We start from the raw sequence: 19,559 nt of genomic DNA, 5'->3' as shown, positions 1-19,559 counted from the left end.
ACTGAGGCTTTAAAAATAGTCCAACAGTTCTTATTTTTAAATTTATTTTATTAAAAACATTTTTGTATTCAGAAAAATCTAAAAAAAAAAGAGGTCAAAGAATTAGGGTCACATCTCACATTTTTCACTATTGACTTACCCTCCCTAGCTTCATATACATCGACTTGGAAATTCCTCTTTGCAAGGAAGCATGCATTTAATGATCCAACCTAAGAATCAAAACAATTTATTTTTAAAATTTTATGTAATCTCACACATAGGGAATTTTTACTGGTAAAACAAAATATTGGTGTCACGATTGTTATATTGTTTCACTCAGTTACTGCTAGAGAATACTGGTTGCAAAAATAGTAAGATTAATTCAAGATTTAGTGGTGTAGTATTAGATGTACTTTTTTTGTTTTTGTTTTTTAACTTTTTATGGTGAAATATAACTTTCATATGGAAAGAACATGAAACAGTGTACATTGTACACTTTATAGAATAATTGGAAAGAATTTTTTGATATTAAAATCATTACTCAGATCAAGAAGTAGAAAATTACCAGTCCCCTCTAACACCACCCTTGCCACCTCCACCCAGTTACAATACTCTTACTTAGTGTAAACATTACTCTGATTTTTTGTAATAACTATCTTTGCTTCTTCATAATTCTACCATTTATGTATATGTGACTAAGCAATATAGTTTACTTTTGCCCAATTTTGAACCATATAATTAAAATCATTCTGTATTTTTTTTTGCATTTTGCTTCTTTAACACAGCATTGTATTTATGAATTCCATTCATATAATTAGGTGTTAGCTTCAAGTCATCCATTTTTAGTCCTCTCTGATTCTTCATTGCATGAAATATCACAGATGTGATTCATCCATCCTACTCTCAGTGGATATTTGAGTTGTTTCTAGTCCGGGAATATGACTCACATGTTTCAGAGAACATTTTGGTACATGTGTTCTGTTACCTATCAGATAATTTTTCTCTAAGGTTTTACACATGGAAGTGGAATCTCTGCCTAAGCATCATAGGCATCTGCTGATGGTAGAAGAAGCTGAGAACTTCAGCAGCATTTTTGATAGACTCATGAAGCTGGAAGCCCAAAATTTGGAGTTTGGAACACACAAACTTCTGTTGAGAAGGGCAAGTTCTGAGATATATGACTAAGACCACCCCAACCCCCACCATTGGGTAAGGACCCAAAAGAGGAGGAGGGTAAACTGGAAAGGAACCAGTGGTCAAAGGGATTGAAGTTTGGGAATTATCTCTGTTCCTGAGAGGATTCTGTTTGTCTGGGATTACTTGTAACTACAGCCAACTAACAGAAGCAAACAAATTCTCTCTGGGGGAAAAAAGTTACACCATAATAGGACTCAGATTTTCTCGTATTTGTTTATTATACAGATTCAATCATGTCCCCTTCTGCCTCAGTCTTGCTAGACTTCTTTCAGCCACTTGTATTCACAATGCTTTCTCTCACAGGGGAATTTACCATATATTATTTCCATGATCAGAAATTCCCTTCCCTCTTGGTTTCATAAGCTCCCACCCAACCTCCAGGTTTCTACTCGTTTCACTTCCTTAGGGAAGCCTTCCTTGGCCTCTCCACCTCAGATTCCCCTCTTAATGAATTCTCAGAGTGCTGTGGACTTTTCCTCTGAGAAGCATAATAAGCGAAATTGCATCCTTCCAACCTCATACACTGGAGTCCCAACCCTCAGTACCTTATTTGGAGATAAAGTGTAGACAGAGATAATCAGGTTAAAATGAGACCATTAGGGTGGACCCAAATCCAATATTACTACCACCATTCTTATAAAAGGGGGAATGTGGACTCACACAGACATGAATAGAAGAAGAGTCATATGGAGAAGATGGCCATCTACAAGCCAAAGAAAGATACCTGGAGCAGATCCTGATGCCCTTACCTTGGAATTCTAGCCTCCAAAATTGTTAAATATACATTTGTATTCTTTAAGCCACCCTGTTTATGGTACTTAATTTTAGCAACCCTAGCAAACCAATACAAAGAGCTTGTCACAATGGAAAGTTTATGTCTTTAAAGTGAATCTATAATCAATATGTTTACCCCACTAGGCTATATCGCCCAGTTTTGCTCACCATTTTAATTCCCAGCTTCTATCATATATTTTAAAGTAAAATTCACAACCAAACTTTATTGAGTAATTGCTATGCAAAACTTATGCTAAAGTTTAGGAATCTAAAGGTTACCAAAACAAGTTTTTGTGCCCAGTGAACACTCAATTTAAGTTAAAAAGAGACAAATGTATGAACTAATGCTTAATAGCCCATTTTTTAGTATGAAAGCTCACTTTTTACATAAAAATTGAATATTTCCCAAGCTTAAATATTGAATATTTAAACTTCTAATATGGATTATTTAAAAATGCATAATAAATCCATCACAAACTTCTAAGTACATTTTTAAAAGACATATATATTTGAGAACTGTGATTTTATTCCATTTATTCAAAGTTTGGTGTGCATATAAGTTAACATCAGAAATTCCTTGCAAAGAACTCTTGGCTCAGTTAAAAATAAATGGGGGTAAAAAAGGCAGGCAGGCAATATAAGTCCTAATGAACACACACCAAAAAAAAAAAGGGGGGGACTAATTTTTCCTTAAGGAATATAACAGATTGTATTTTTTCAAAGATGGTCATAACAATACCTTTTATCGTCCTCTGTAATGTAACCTGATATTCCTTCATCAAGAGACAAATTATTTTTTCACTCTTTTAAATTCAGGAGGGCTCATGAGAGCTTTGACCAATAAAATTCATTAGAGGCTGTTAGTGTAACTCAGCGATAAAGTGCTTGCCTAGCATGCACAAGGCCCTAGGTTCCAGCCCCAGCAGTGCAATAAATAAATATACAAGATGCTGCAGAAGTGACACTTGAGCAAATCATGGTGGCACACGCCTGTAATCCCAGCTACTAGGGAGCCTGAGGCAGGAGGATGGCAAATTGGAGACCAACCTGGGCCACTCAGCTAGATCCTGTATCAAACTAAAAACTAAAAAGTGTTAGGGATATAGGTCAGTAGTAGAGTACTCCTGGGTTTAATCCTCTGTACTAGAAAAAAGGAAAGAAGAAGTGATACTTGAGTCATTTCTAAGCATAGTGTTTAGCTGGTCCGGAAGCTTCTGCTTCCTGTTTTTGGAAGCCAGTTATCACGTAAGAATAGTAAATACTTGGAGGCCCAAGTCTTATGAGAAACCCAAGCCACCTGGACAGTCTATGTGTAGTTATTCCAATCAAAAGCCTCATCCACCAATTGCCAGCACCAACTGCTAGTGTCAAATTGGATATCCAAATTGGTGAAGCTTTACAGATGGTTGCTGTTCCAGCCATATGACAGACTACCCACAGACCGGAGATATAATAATAGATTATCATCTTAGGCCACTAAGTTTTGTGGTTGTTTGTTGCACAGCAATAGATAACTAGGACAAGAAAACTGGAAAACCTTTGTTGATAATGTTACTTTTGGTTGATCTTTGGGAGATGAGACTCTTTTGCCATGTAGAGATGAAGCTGACAAAGAATATGAATTATTTTGGAAACTTAAAAGTGATTTTTCAAGAGAGAAAAAAAAATGATCATTTTCAAAATATTTCTTGATTCCTTAGTATTTTAAAATTCCTTTCTAGGTATTAAGGTGATCCAACAGTAATATACAATTGCTGTTCTCAGGGAGTTTAAGTCTTTTTTGAGTCTTCATTTTTTCACTTATTATTTATATATTTATTTACCACATATATATTGATTTTTTTTCCTGTGTGCCACCTCCATGCTAGGTGCTAGAGATACAACAGAGAACAAGATACACCCAGACCTCTTAAGGAGATCACAGACTAATACCAATAGCCTAATAGACTAATACCAATGATACATAGAATGATGGGGGAATGCAGCATTGAGGGTAGAGAGGGAGAATCTTTAACTCAAATTCAGGAGTATGGAGTGGGGTAAGATATGAATTAATAGAAAAAAAAAAAAGGAAAGCCGAACTTAGAAACCGAGCAGGATGAGTAGCAGGGTAGCCAAATAAGGGTCAAGAGAAAGAGGGCTCTGAGAAGTACATCACATGGGTTTAAAATAACTACTAGAAAGAATGAAATAATGAAATCTGATTAAAGAAATAATAATAACAACATATAATACTCATGAAATTATTGTAATTTACCATTCACTATTGTAACTCATTTAAACTTCACTGCAGTCTTACTAATTAAATACTACTATTATCTTATTTGGGAGATATTAAAATTGAAGCACAAAGAAATTAGCACTAATGAGTGATAGAGTTGACATTGAGATTCAGACATATCCAATCTGATTTCAGGACATGACCTAATCAACTAGAGGTATAGCTGAACAGTATTGGAGATTCAGTTTAGGATAGAGACTATTACGGTTTAGATATGAGGTATTCTGCAATAGCTCATGTGTAAGACGATGAAAGAAAGTTTAGAGGTGAAATGATTGTATTAGGAAAGCCTTAATCTAATCAGTGCATTAATCTCCTGATAGGAATTAACGGGGTGGTAACTGTAGGCAGTAGGGTGTGACTGGAGGAAGTGAGTCATTGGGGGCATGCCTTTGGGGTATGTATTTTTTCTGTGTGAGGGGACTCTCTGCTTCCTGGTGTGATGTCTTGAACCATTTTCCTTCATCACAATTTTCTGCCATCATGTTCTGCCTTGCCTCAGGCCCCCAGGAATGGAGTTGGCCATCTGTGGACTGAGACTTCTGAATCCATGAGACCCCCAAATCAAATTATCTTTCTCTAACTGTTCTTTTCAGGTTTTTGGTCACAGCAGTGAAAAAGCTGACTACAAAAGAGACCATGAATTTATAAATGGCACCAAGGTGTAGGGTTGTACAATTTCTTTTTCTTGTAGCACTGACCTGGATTTTAATGCAGAGGAAGAAGACTTCTGACATCAAGTAGGAGGAGAATTAGCTAGTTGGGTCAGATGGAAGGACAATGAAGAAAATGTGTTGAGAATATTAGCTGAATTAACGGACCATCACCACCATGCTGAATAGGACTAAAGGAAGATAGAGAAGGGCTAATGAACAGTGAGAAGTAGGATGACTTCAGCAGGAACAGTTACAGTACCTGAATGAGAAAGCTAGAATGTTAGGGAGTTTTTAACCAGACAGTCTTAGATATGACACTCTTACTACAAATGTGACCATTTGGTGGAGTGACAGTCAAGTATGTGGAGCAGTAGGACATGGAGTCTGAAGTCATGAGAGTGGGAGAGATGGGAAGGTTAAGGAACTGAGGGACTGGGGATCTGGATGGGTCAACAGTATGAACTTCAATAGTCACTCAGGGTGATGGCAGGGCTGGAAGACAGGGGGGGAAAATGTGTCAATACTGAAGTCTTTAGTATTGGAGAGAAGTGGCCCAGAGGTTGATCGATGATGACAGGCTGGCAAGTACAGTGTAGATGCATGTCTCTGCAAAGCCTTTTTGTGTATTTGCAATTGAACATGTATTCATGATTCTTCATGACAGAAGGAGAAAAGAAGGAACTTCAGGTGGTGTAAACACAATAAAATTAAATCTGATGTTTGGTTCATGAAAATATCAAGTGCTAGAGAGGATTAGGGCCAACAAGATCTCTTATGCTTTGCTTATAATTATCTTGTCAAGTTGAATTTTCACATGTCTGACAAACCAGCAATTTCCCTTCATGGAATAAGGCCAAGAGAAAGTTCTGCTGTTTGTTCATCAGAAGACATGTGCCAGAATGTTCATAACAGCACTTTTTATAACTAAATGAAAAAGCAAATATATTGCACACAGCCAAAATGACCACCACAGAGGAATGAATGAATAAAGTATGGTAGAGTCACATGATGAAATACAATAATATGAATATATCAGCAATACTGTAAGTTAAAAGAGTAAATCCCAGATGATTTCAAACTGCATGATATTCTTACAAAGACAAAACTGAACCATAGATATATGTATGCATCTAATTTTTAAAAAATATATGTATTATTTGTATATGTCTAAATAATATATATGATAAAAGTATAAATAAAAAGACAAAAGAATGACACACTTCAAAACTATGCTTCTAATGGGTGGAGGAGAAGCATAAAGGTTGGAATGTGTTAATTTTTGAGTTGAATGTGGGTTTTCAGATGTTCGGTGGTATATTTAATAAACAAAAAAGCAGTAAATAAAAGTGTATTCTCCAAGGCTAGTCATTAGAATGTGTCAAAGGTTTTAATGAGTCTTATTCTGTGCAGTTGAGACTCAAATGACTTAAGAGGAAAAAATATTTCTATATGCTATATATGTTTAGTTGGAAGGGATAGTAATGTGACTAATAATGTAGCTTTTAGACTCTAACTCTGTTTCTATTTCTCACTTTCTGTAAAATGTGCTTAATTGGGAAAAACTGTCAAAACCAGTTTACTTGTTAGACTGGCAAATAGACTAAGATAAAAAGATATAAATGGAAATGTGGTGTGTAAACCATTCTAAGCCCCCACAAACTCTTGGTTGAGGCACAGCTGGGTTCCTGACCATAAATAGGGAAGAGGTTGTTGGGGTGGGGGAAAGAAATTGGGCAGAATGAAACACCCAGGAGAAATAAAACAGCTTCCATTAAGAAGATGAACAATTATGAAGAGTTTCTGTATTTGTTTTAAAGCACCAAAGCCTGAACTGTTTTGATGACAAAATAATTTGTAAATTAAAGGTTCTGTTAACAACCCAATCTAGCACATCTGTGCATAAGATGAGCTTCAAGGAGATTCCTTGGTTACATAATTATGGATTTACCCAATTTATCATTATCTCCTTTCTTTTTCTCATTCCTTATACTTCCCTCTTTATGGGTCATGTGCTTTGAACCCATCTTAGTCCGTTGTATGGATGTCTCATTTACCAATTTTAAAAAACATTATTTGTAAATTTATTTTATGCAAACATGGAAGTATATCTATCATGTATTTCACTGTATGGTTTTCCGACTGACTCGCCTGTGACCCCTCCAATAGTGATTATTCAACTTGCCAATGATGATGGAACATTATACATATAGTTTGGATTTGGAATGTCCCCCAAACGACCATGTATTAATGTTTTTGTTTCCAACATGGTATTTTTGGGAAGTGGTTGAATGTTTAAGAGGTGGGACCTAGTGGGAGGTTTTTAGATCACTGGAGTTATAGAACCCAGCCCCTTCTTTTTCTTCTTTTCACTTCCCAGCTGCTAGGAGATGAGTGGTTTTCCTCTGTGATGGGCTCTCCACCATGATGCCCTGCCTCACCACAGGCCCAAATTGCGAATCAAAATAAACCTTCTCTTTTTGTAAGTTGATTTATCTCAGGTATTTGTTATAGTGGCAGAAAGCTAACTAATACACCATACCTTTTAATTTACAAATGTTGACCCTAATGGGAAAGGGAAATAATGATTATTAAAATTCATGCATTTCATTCCTTTTTTTGTAATATATTTTAAAAAATTTTTTTAGTAGTAGATAGACACAATACTTTTCTTTATTTGTATGTGGTACTGAGGATTGAACCCAGGGCCTTACACATTCTAGGCAGTGCCCTAACACTGAGCCACACCCCTAGCCCTCTAATATGTTTTAAATTAATCTGATAATATGACTTTATACACATGTCAACTACTGTTAAAAATCTCCCTAAGGATCATAGGTGTTTCTAAGTTTATTATCAAAGTTTTTAAAAACATGTTTTATATCTCTTGAAATCTATATTGTATCATGGAACTATAATTTCGTCTCTCAATAATGTGATCTTTAAGCCAGGTGCAGTGGTGCATGTCTTTAATTCCAGCAGCTCTGGAGGTGAGGCAGGAGGATCATAAGTTCAAAGCCAGCCTTAGCAAAAGAGAGGCACTGAGCAACTCAATGAGACCCTGTCTCTAAATAAAACAGGGCTGGGGGGTGTGGCTCAGTAGTTGAGTGCCCTTGAGTTCAATCCCTGGTTACCTGATCTTGCTCCAAAAAAAAAAAAAAAAAAAGTGATCTTTGAACATATTAGAGAAAAAAATCAGAATAATTCTACTTATTATGTAATAGGCACATAAAAATATCTTCCTACTTTGTTAGTAACTATAGCACTGGCTAGAATTGCATCTGTTATGCCCAAGTCTATTTTATTGTTTAAACCTTACCCTAAAGTTTCTGATCTAAAACATCTGCACTTGGTCTCTAAAACCAATCAGTGATCGTCATGATCTGTTTTTTTGAACATCCTACATTCTTTCTGTGGGGATTCTGGGGTTAACTAAGAGTCTTGATCTTTCTCTTGAGCTCTATTTCTGACTATAGAATCTGTGTACTAGGGTGCTGACAGACATCTCCATCTCCACATGACTAAAATTTCACTTGTTCTTGTCCCTCAACCTTCTCCTGTATGCTGTGTTCATAAACCTTCCTCTCCTTCTGAATTCTATATCTTCTGGAAATGGCAACAGCATACAGTAATTTACCTACCAGGATGGCTCAGGTAATGTCAAACAACCCTCTCTACCGATAATATACTTAGGCAATAAGGCCCATTAGTTGCTCCTCTTGAATCTTTTTCAAAACAGATCTCCTCCTACTCACCTCTTACATGGGCGTCCTTACTTTTTGCCTGGGCTATTGCAGGGGTGTTCTACTAACCCTCTCCTTCCTCAGTTTCTACCTGTTCAAGTCATTTGCCTCACTAGAAACTAAATATGCCATGCACTTTTTTATTTCTTGCCTTTAAATATAGCGTTTCTTTTGTCTGAACTATTCTTTCCTGCTTTATGTATTTGGAAAATTTTTACCTTTCCTTCAAGACTCATGTTCTCAGTGCAGTTTTTATCACCTCCTATGAATTACTTATTTGACATTTCTTCTGCAATTCCACATATGTGCAATATGTGTAGTAACATCTCTCACAATGAGTTGAATTATTTATTTGCATTTCTAATCTGACTCCCCCAGCAGAAATGATATTTACATCCATCTTTCTTTTGGGGGCACAAACCACAATACCTGATACATAGTAAGAACCTAAAATTTTTAATAAAAATTAAGAAGTACAGATAAACATAAATAAAGATAGTATTCTTGTGGGCTGGGGCTGGCGCTCAGTGGTAGCGCACTTGCCTGGCATGTGTAAGGAACTGGGTTTGATTCTCAGCACCACATATAAATAAATAATAAATAAATAAATAAAGTGCTATCAATAAGGTAAAAAATTGCTAAAGAAAAGATGGCATTCTTCCACAATCTTACCACCAGAGTCAACCAGTAGTCACATTTTTATATGTATATATAAAGTTTATGATATTTTCTTTTAAAATTATATCAGTCTGTATATTTCTTATCATCATTTTTTTCCTAAAAAGTGTATGGTATATTGTGAATATATTTCTGGGTCAGAAAATATATTAAATAAAAATAAGAATTGCATTACATTTAATTGTATGCAATGCACTTCTATTTGGCTAGTCAAGTTATTTTATTTTTAGCATTATAAACAATTATATGGTGCACATTGATTTCTTTTTCTAAAATCCTAGTAAGGAAGCAGTCCACCAAATGTCAAATCTGATGAGTGGGGCAAAAACTCAGCAACTCCTGATCCACACCATCTTTCTACCTGCCCCATTGGCTCTTGGGCCTAGCTACCTACCAGACAAGAATGAAATAAGGATAAGAGGGAATGAGAAAGCAGAGAGAAGGGAGAAAGAAGAGAGTCTTACGTGAGCTTAGAAGAGAAATGTGACAGCCTAGAGCAGAAGAAACCTTCTTGATCTTCCTTTGTTTTGCTCCTGGAGTAGTTGCAAAGCATGTAAAAAAGAGATTCAAACTGGTGAGGGCAAGATTATTTTTAGAAGGTTTTATAGTGAGTTTTGATTAGATTCCAGATTCAGTGTTTTAGACAGACCTCATTAAAGACTCTCACTGCTTCTAATTCCTCTTCAGTTGAAAGACAATTGCTTCTCTTAAAGCAATGCCATGCGGACAATACAGAAACACCATTTGGGGCCAGTTTGCCATCAATACCATTTAGCCTGTAAATCCATGACAGAATCTAACATCTACAGCTGTAAGACACAAACTCTCAGAATGAAAGCTGAGCTCTTTCGATGGCACATGTATGAAGTGATTCCATAATGAGATGACACCCACATATCTGTGCCTTCCAAAATCATATATCCAATCACAAATTTGTTATCTCTCTCCTTGAAGTTCTAAGAGACATTTTAAGAGACATTCTAAATGCTGCCCTTGTTCAAGTCTTGGATCAGCAGCTTTCTAACTGGTCTATCTTCTTAAAGTTTCCCCAGTCATTCTCTATGTAAAAGCTTAAAGGACTTTTTAAACTCAGCTATTTTTTCCCCCTAAAATCTTCCTATGGCTTTCCATTGTAATTGGAATAAAATCTGGATCTTCTCACCTGGCCTTCCAGATCCTACAAGATCTGGCTGTGCCAGCTTCTCCATCCTGACCAGCTGCTCCTCTGGTCTTGTTCTGCTCTTGGAACAGTTGCAGCTCATTGAAGTCCCAGGGTTTTTCTTCTGTCAGTTTCCTCTCACCCAAATGCTCTTTCTCTAGATCTTCCATGGTTGGTTCTTTCTCATCATTCATATTTCTGGACAAAAACCCCCTCCTTAGAGAGGCCATCCTTGACCACACTCTAAACAGGTACCCTCAGGACAACCACATTACCCTGTCTGGATTTGCATTCCTATCTGAAATTATCTTATCTGTTTTCTTCCATTGTTTTCATTGTTGATTCATCCCTGTATCCCTACTTCTGAAAACAATGTTCACACAGAGTAAATACACAATATGATTTTGTTAAATTAATGGATTTTCATTTTGTATAATATTTTGATAGAAAAGAACTAGACAGTAGTCTGGTATGAAGCAATAAAATCATATGTCACAACCGGTGACCCATGTGGCATGTGACAACATTCCTTACCATTTTGAAATTTGAATTTCAAAATATGAAAGGAATGTCCTAGCACTTGGGGGAGAAGACAATAAAGAAAGCAGAACAAAAGCCAAAATTAGCATTCATTGGATATTGTGTGGCATAAATCTATCAATCTCTATATAGTCTCATATGGTGTTAAGCCTTCAATAACTTTTTGTTGAGTAAATAAATGAGTGAAGGAATGAATACCTATGAGTTAAAGGCCTGAAAATGATTTGACCAAAGGTGAAAACAAAAATGATTAAATTTTAACTAGTTGGAATATTTTTATTCTAAAAGAGGTATTCTGCTGAGGGAAGAAAAAATTTAGTTTTCTGGAGGCTAAATTCAATAGAGAACCAGCTTTGGCCCTATAACTAAGGAAACAAAAAAATCAACACTTCTCTCTCTCTAGGTGTGGGCCAAGTTCCAGCACTTTTATCTCACCAGTGAGCACCTCACTCCTCCATGCTAGGTGCAGCATTGGAGCAGCCAAATAAGTCAGGCAACTACATAAGTATTGTTCCCAATTACTCAAATAACTACTGACCATCCAACAGGATTTAAAACATTAGTTTCACATTTCTTAACTCTAATTCTCATTAAACAGTATTAACTGTGTTATTAACCAAAGTGAAGTCAATGCTTTAATTAAAATGACTATTAAGACTAATATCTGTTTATTAAAACATAGCTTATTTGGGAAGAAAATCAACTTCAATTTGCTTTATTTATTTATTTATTTATTTATCTATTTATTTTAATTCTACACCAAAATGATGAAGGGAAATAGACATCTTTGTACTTAATGAATATAAAATAACTTTCCTGGAAAAGAACAAGTTAAAAATCAATGGTATATTTAAAACAGGCATATTTAAATATTAGAAAAGTTTTATAAGAAAATTAACAATCTGTACAAATGATGAATAGTAGTTATTAAGAGTAATAACAGTTAATATAACAACACCAACAATAACAATACATCTGAATAGATTCTTACCAAGCCACCACCGATGACAGCTACTTTTTTCCTTCGAATATCAGATGAGTCCATAACTGCCAAAGCACTTTTCACAGTTGTTGCTTCTGTCACTGAGGGAGCTCTGTCCTATACACTGATTTTTCTTGGTCTTTATACTGCTGAAATCCCAGTTCTCTGTGAACCAACCAAAATGTTTGGTCAGGGCTAAGGTCCCTTGCTAGCACTTAACCCATCAGTAGCCAAAGTCCGATCAACTTAACTTTGAGAAAAAGCAGGTTGTGTTGCAATAACCAAATTTTGAAAAATCTGGCAAAGTGAAGACACTATCTTATGTATAAGACATGGGGTTTTTAAAACAGTCTTGTGTTCTTCCCCTTTTTCTATGCATTTGTTAGTTTCATTTTCATTCATAATTAACTATGAATGGAACTTCCCTCGTTTGAAGCCTCTAAACATGTTGTATTTAAGATGACACAGTACATGACCGCTGTAACTCTACATCATGTACAAACAGAAGAATGAGAAGTTATACTCCATCTATGTGTAAAAATTCATTCTACTGTCATGTATAACTAGCACAGATTTTTTAAAAAATAAAAAAATTAAGATGGCACTTTTAAAAATTTATCCATGAATTATTCTTATAATGAAGACTTATCAGTAATTTCACTTAAAGGGAACCATGGATTCTTTAGCAGAAGCTAACAGGGAAAATTTTTTCAGGAATTAATATATTCCTGTACAAGATTTTTAGTTATGTAATTGACATACTTTAGTTCTTCACACCTTATAATCTACCTAGTCTTTTGTCCTTTTCACCTCAGGTGAAATGTATATTGTTTATTTATTTATTTTTGCATATTTGCAAGATGCAATTTTTTTCTGAAACATGATGTTATATGAATTAAGAACATAAATGAAGATGCTTTCTCACTTCTTGATGAGAGTACAAAAAATTCAAAATGATTTTTTCTTCTGTAGGACCTAAAATTCATTCAATAGTGACCCCTTGTGGATAAGTATGGTGAGAATTACTGACAAATTTTTTTGTTAGGTATTTTAATTTTTTTTTAAATTTTGAATAGGTAATATGTTTACACGGTATGAAAGTCAAGGCCAAAAAAGATATACAGCAAAAAAGCAATTCTTCTAACACCGTCTCTTTGGCAGCCTACTTTCCCTGCCCAGAGACAACCAATGGGCAGTGGTTTATGTGTGTGGATTTTCCCTACTCTTCTACAAGCTTATTTTATCTCTCCCTTCTCTGTCTTTTCTTTCTTGCTTCTTTCTCACTTGCTCTTGCTCTACCCCTCATTTTCTTCCCTCCTTTCTTTTAAAAATATAATGAGTAGCAAAATTAAGACCTTTTTCCCATTCTATTTTTTCAATTTACAACATACAATTCAAGAATACTTCAATATCAGTATATAGAAAATACTCTTTTTAAAAGCTTTTAAAAATTATACACTCTAGCACAAAAAGTACATAAAGCACAAATGTAAAGAGTAACAACTTTCTGTCAAGCAAGCACCTATGTAACTACCTTTCCAGTCCAGAAAGAATATCACCCAAATCCCAGAAGTCTACAAGTCCATTGCTTATCATTCATAGTTCATAGACGTTACCAATATTCCTACTTTATTACTTCTTTACTATTATTCATAATTGTAGTGGCGTGCATTAATCTCTAAAATAGTTTAGTTTTGTCTTTTTAAAAAAACTTTGCTATAAATGAGCTCATACTGTTTTTTTATTTTTGCAACTTGCTTCTTTTTCTGAATATTATGCTTCTAATAATACATCTGTATTGTTACAAGTAGCTCTAGTTCATTCATGTTCATTGTTGTATACTACTTTTCCATTCTATAGTTGATGGATTCTTATATGTTTTCAATTTTAATATCACAAATAATGCTGTTTTGTGTGAGTGTGTGTGTGTGTGTGTGTGTGTGTGTGTGTGTATCATCTCCTTGGGATTCATATGATGGTTATGCATTTTTTTTGATCTTCCAAAATATACCAAAGTTAAATTCCAAAGTAGCGTACTAATTTTTACTTGACAAGGGGTTTAGAAGTTTTCCTTCTGCTACATTACACCAACATGTGTACTATTGGAATTTTTAGTTTTGGATAGTCTAGTTGGTGTGGACTGTATCTCATGCTCCTTTTAATTTGCAATAATAATTAAGAAAGTTGATAATCAATGAAATTGAACTCCTGTGAACTTTTTTTTTTAAAAAAAATTGGCTTTCTTCTTTTGTGTTTAGTACTCATTTTTTTGGTGGGAGGATGTCTTTGAAAAATTCTCATTGGATATGAGATTTATTGTTTATATATGTTGCAAATACTTTCTTGTGTGCTATGTTTTGCCTTTTTGCCTTCTCGGCAGGGTCTTTTGATTGAAAAATACCCTTAATTTAAACATATTCAAGTTTATCAGTCTTTTCCTTTGTATGATAGTTTTTAATGTCATGTTTTACTTTTTTTATAGTCTTTAGGTCATGAAGATATTCTTCCATATTGTCTTCTAAGAGATTTTTAATTTACATTTCATTTTAGGTCCATAATCAACATGGAGTTAGTATTTGTGCGTGCTGTGATATAGAAGCCAAAATTTTATTTTCTTGTCTAAATGAATACCCCAAATTCCCAGTACTACTAAATGAAAGGCTTCCCTCTTCTCACAAATACCTTTATTGCAGGTAGGGTGTTCATATATGTGTAAGTCTGGTTCTAGGTTTCTATTCCATTTCATTCCATCTAGTCTATACTTAACCTAAATCAATGCCTATTCCACAGCCTAATTATGATAGCTTTAAAATAAAATATTTTAAAATCAAGTCTATTATCTTTATCTTTGAACTTGAGTCTTTGGTTTTCTTTAGTTTCACTAAGATTTATCTAGGTAAGGATTTCTTTATATGAATCTGATTAGAGAATCAGTGGGTTTTTTTAAACATGGATCAGTTTCTTTCAATAGTGCTAGAATATTCTCAGCCACCACCTTTTGAAATATTCTTCAATGTTCCATATATCTTATTCTTTTATCATATTTTTATCCTTTGTTCTTTTGCACTTCATTATGGCTGGTTTCTTTTAATGTATTACTTAATATACCAATTCACTTTTCTCCTGTGTCATATTAGCTGACAAACTCATATATTGATTTTTTGGTTGTGTTTTGTTTTTCTCTCTGTGCTGGGGATCAAACTCAGGGCCTCTCACCTGCAGGGCAAGTGCTCTACCATGGAGCTACATCCCCAACCCAGTTCTTCATTTTGATTTTTAGAAATTTTAATCCTGGAACTTTTATTTGGTTCTTTTTTATAAATACTAAATTGCTTTTAGTTTTCTGTATCCTTGCTAATATTCTCAACCTTGTGTTTTGTTACTTAAAATAAAAAACATGATTGCCTTATGATCTGTGTCTGAGAATTCCTATAGTGGGTTTGTTTGATGGTTATTTATCTTCTTGTAGATACTCATGTTATCTACTTTCCATGTAAGTATTTTAAGTGCAGTGCTCAAAAAATCATTTTCTTGTCTAAATGAATCTTTTAAAAAACAAGTTTCAAAAAAAAAAAAACAACCCCACAAAAACCCTGTAGGTATTTTGAAGCTTAAGACACTGGTATATGGCTTTAGAAATGATTTATTTTTGTTTTTGCCATATGCCTGTGGGTGATTCAGTGAGGTATATGAGTGAAATTTATCTGTCTCTGAAATAGTTTTCCTTTGGAATCTTTTATGGCCCATTTGAGGCTAGTTATTGGCCAAAACATCATATCATATCTAGAAAATACTTGAAATAAAAGAGATTTATAATGAATCATGCAGTTCTATATAGCTACTTTGTAAACAATCTGCTGATAGATAATGACTGTCACTTTGGCACTAAGTCCTGGCTATTTTTGAGACAAGAACTAAAGTTTGCTCTTGGAATGGATAAAAATATTTTGTGTTATTATGTCTCATTTTTCCCAGTCAGTAACACATGACTATTTTCCAGAGGTAACAATTTTCAAATCTCATCTTGTTTTCTGTTTGTTTTTGACAATTCAAACCTAAATGAGAACTGGGGATATGGCTCAGTGATAAGGTACTTGCCTGGAATGCATGAGGCCCTGGGTTCGATGCCCATAACTGAAAAAAGAAAAAATTCTTAAATGAAGTTTGAGTTGATAAAGTAGAATATGTAATCATTAGAGTTGATGTTCCATGGGTTGGAAGAAGAAGAAATAATTAACTTTTTGTATGACGTTAGGCAAGAAAAAACAAATCTGGGTGGAACACAGTTGAGGACTTTCAGAAACTGAAAGATAACATGAAGTACTTGCTAAGAGAAAAGGCAGCAAAAATTTGAACAAAGTTTAATGATTATGAAGTTACAAGGTGACCCGGGCTATTTAGTCCTCTCTTCTTCCTAAAAAGTCATGCAGGAAGCATTACAGTGGAAGAACCTCAGAAGATCAAGATCACCACCTTTTTTTTTTTTTTTTAGTTATAGGTGGACACAATATATTTATTTATTTATATATTTATTTATTTATTTATTTATTTTTATGTGACATTGAGGATCAAACCCAGAGCCTCACACGTGCAAGGCAGACACTCTACCACTGAGCTATAGCCCCAGCCCCACTCTGTCTTTCTTTATAGGACTTCTTGGGGTGGGAGGAGCAGAACTGACCATTTAGTTTTCTCCCATCCTCTGAGACTGAAGAACTTGAAGCTGTAGGACAAGTTAGGAATATACAGGGTAACCTGTATCAATAAGAGCAAACAAGTTGTCTTAATTGGAATTCAGTAATTTGTTAATTCCTAAAACAGGTGCTTTATGACAACAGAATGATTCTAAGAGGAGCTTACTTTACCATCATTCACTGAATCCTTCCATGTCTGTATACATATATTTATTTATATATTTAACAAATCAACCTTACTAGGAATAATAAAAACATACAAAAAAAATGCAATTTAGTAGAGGATTCATAATGTTTACTCTTGTTTTCGTCATTCTCATACTGTTGACAGTGACAGAATATCATCTCACTGATGAACTTGGATTGCTCAATAATTGTTTATTCAGTTGACCAGGTTCTTTATACTTGTAGCCTCAGCCAGTACTGCTGTTTTATCTTTATTTGGCTGGCTCTCATGCTTTAGATCTTAGCTCAAATGCAATGTTTTGACCTTATCTTAAAGAAGCAGCCCTTCCACCATTGTCTAAATATCTTACTTCTTTGTTATGTTTACTATTGTATTAAACTACCTGGCTATTTGATTAACAGATAGAAATCAGTGGGAGTAATCAGAGAAGAAAGTGGATGGACTAAGGATATAATTTTGAGGTAAAATAGCCAGGATTTGTTGGTAAAATTGGCATAGTATATGTGTATATTTGGGGAATGGGGTTAGTGTTCAAAAATCAAGAAAGATTCATAGTTTTTTTTTTTTTTTTTTTTTTTTTTTTTGTACCAGGGTTTTGAACTCAGGGGCACTTGACCACTGAGCCACATCCTCAGCCCTATTTTGAATTTTATTTAGAGACAGGGTCTCAATGAGTTGCTTAGCACCTGGCTTTTGCTAAAGCTGACTTTGAATTTGAAATCCTCCCTGCCTCAGCCTCCAAAAGGACTGGGATTAAAGTGTGTACCGCCTTTTCTGAGGAAGAGGTGCCAATCAAGATTTATTATTCGGGATAATTGAAATCTGAGTATTGAGTTAGATAACTAAATAGAGCTATTAAGTATACAATTGGATATGTGACTCTGGAGCTAAGAGGAGGAGTCTAGGCTTGAAAAATAAGTTTGGTATCATCAGTTCATTAGCATAAAGACAGGTACTGTTCATCAGGCAAAAATTAAGCAATATAAAACTAGTATAGAAATATCAATATCTAAAGAAGAATTTAACAATAGAAACAATAGGAATAAAGAGAGAGATTACCCAATGAAGAGAGAAGTGGTCTATGAAAAAAACATAAATTTATGTTCATTAAAGCATTGTGTAAAATAGCAAAAAATGTCCTTCATTAAGAAACTAATAAATAAAACATTTAATATCCACACAATAAAGCATGATTAAATTAAGAAGATCATGGAGCCAGGTGTGGTGGCTTATGCCTTTGATCCTAGCTACTCATGAGGTTGAGGCAGGAGGATTTCTAGTTTGAGGTCAGTATGTTCAACATAGTGAGATTCCATCTTACATCTTAAAAAGCATAGAATTCACTTACAGAACAGTAAAACTTTAAAGTAAAAATTTTAAACTATTTTTTTTTTGTATATCAGTAAGTGAAGCTTAAAATACACAGGTGAACTGCAAGGATGCATATCAAAATAATGAGAGCTACTGGGAAGATGGGAAAGAAAATATGGTTCCATTACTAGTAATGTTTTATTTTACAAAGGTATGAAACAATTAAGCCAAAATATTAGCATTTCCTAGGAAATAATAGTAGTTGATAGTAATTTTTTTTCCTGTGGCTTTATGTCAAACCAATGAAAAAGATAACATCATTTTCACAATTAATTTGCAAGTGTTGTTTGCCTTTTAATGGTAGAAAATATAAACATTTGGGTTAAGTGGATCAGTGTTTGCTAACACTATTCTTTATAATTCCAATTTTTAAATTCTGAACTTTTTTTTTCTTTTTTTATTGTTGGTCGTTCAAAACATTACATATTTCTTGATATATCATATTTCACAGTTTAATTCAAGAGGGTTATGAACTCCCATTTTTACCCCATATACAGATTGCTGAATCACATCAGTTACACTTCCATTGATTTATAGAGGATAGGATAGAGAGCAGAATACATCAGACACTAGAATGGCAATATGTAAATTCTGAACTTTTAACAACTAAATAATTCTTGGTTTCACCCTCATTAAATATCCTAGTAATTTCTCAAATCATTAGTTGACAAAGAGAAGAGATAAAAAGATAAAGAATTTATATGGGTTCTAGGGAGTGTTTTGATCGTAGCTCAACTATTACAGCCTCTTATTTATATTTTAATTTTCTTGTTTTAAAGAGAGAATTTTTTAATACTTATTTTTCAGTTTTCAGTGGACACAACATCTTTATTTTATTTTATGTGGTACTGAGGATGGAACCCAGCACCCCCGGCGTATGCCAGGCGAGCGCTCTACCGCTTGAGCCACATCCCCAGCACGGTTCTTTTTATTTTTTAACCATCATCTGGTTCCAAGCAATAGGAGAAAAGATAAAATTATGGTTTACATGTAATTTTATTTCAGTTCTTGACACAATCTATTATGTTAAAACAATATGTGTTATCATTATTATTTTTTTGTACCAGGGTTTAAACTCAGGGGCACTAGACCACTGAGTCACATCCCCAGTCCTATTTTATATTTTATTTAGAGACAGGGTCTCACTGAGTTGCTTAGCACTTCGCTTTCTAATGAGGCTGACTTTGAACTCATGATCCTCTTGTCTTAGCTATGGAGCCGCTGAGATTACAGGAGTAGTCCACCGCGCCTGGGAACTAAAACAATGTCTTTCTTAATTTGCAGATGTATACATTAGTCAAAAAATAGAGAACCTAAATAC

General features: G+C 34.5%; 1 protein-coding gene across 1 annotated transcript in view; it reads right to left on the bottom strand.

Annotated features, from left to right (window-relative positions):
* Positions 1–12,073, bottom strand: part of Kmo (kynurenine 3-monooxygenase) — a 43,042-nt gene extending 30,969 nt beyond the window's left edge. Inside the window, exons 1-2 of the mRNA XM_026390764.2 lie at positions 11,996–12,073; positions 140–209 (exon numbers count right to left, since the gene is read on the bottom strand). Coding sequence (XP_026246549.2) covers positions 140–209; positions 11,996–12,049 — 124 coding nt within the window. The 5' untranslated portion in view covers positions 12,050–12,073. The remainder of the gene's footprint in view (positions 1–139; positions 210–11,995) is intronic.
* Between the last annotated feature and the right edge of the window lie 7,486 nt (positions 12,074–19,559).

Source organism: Urocitellus parryii, chromosome 9, assembly GCF_045843805.1.
Source record: "Urocitellus parryii isolate mUroPar1 chromosome 9, mUroPar1.hap1, whole genome shotgun sequence".
Classification (NCBI taxonomy): Eukaryota; Metazoa; Chordata; class Mammalia; order Rodentia; family Sciuridae; genus Urocitellus; species Urocitellus parryii.
Note: the sequence above shows the minus strand (reverse complement) of the source record. Positions and strands in the feature narration are given on the sequence as shown.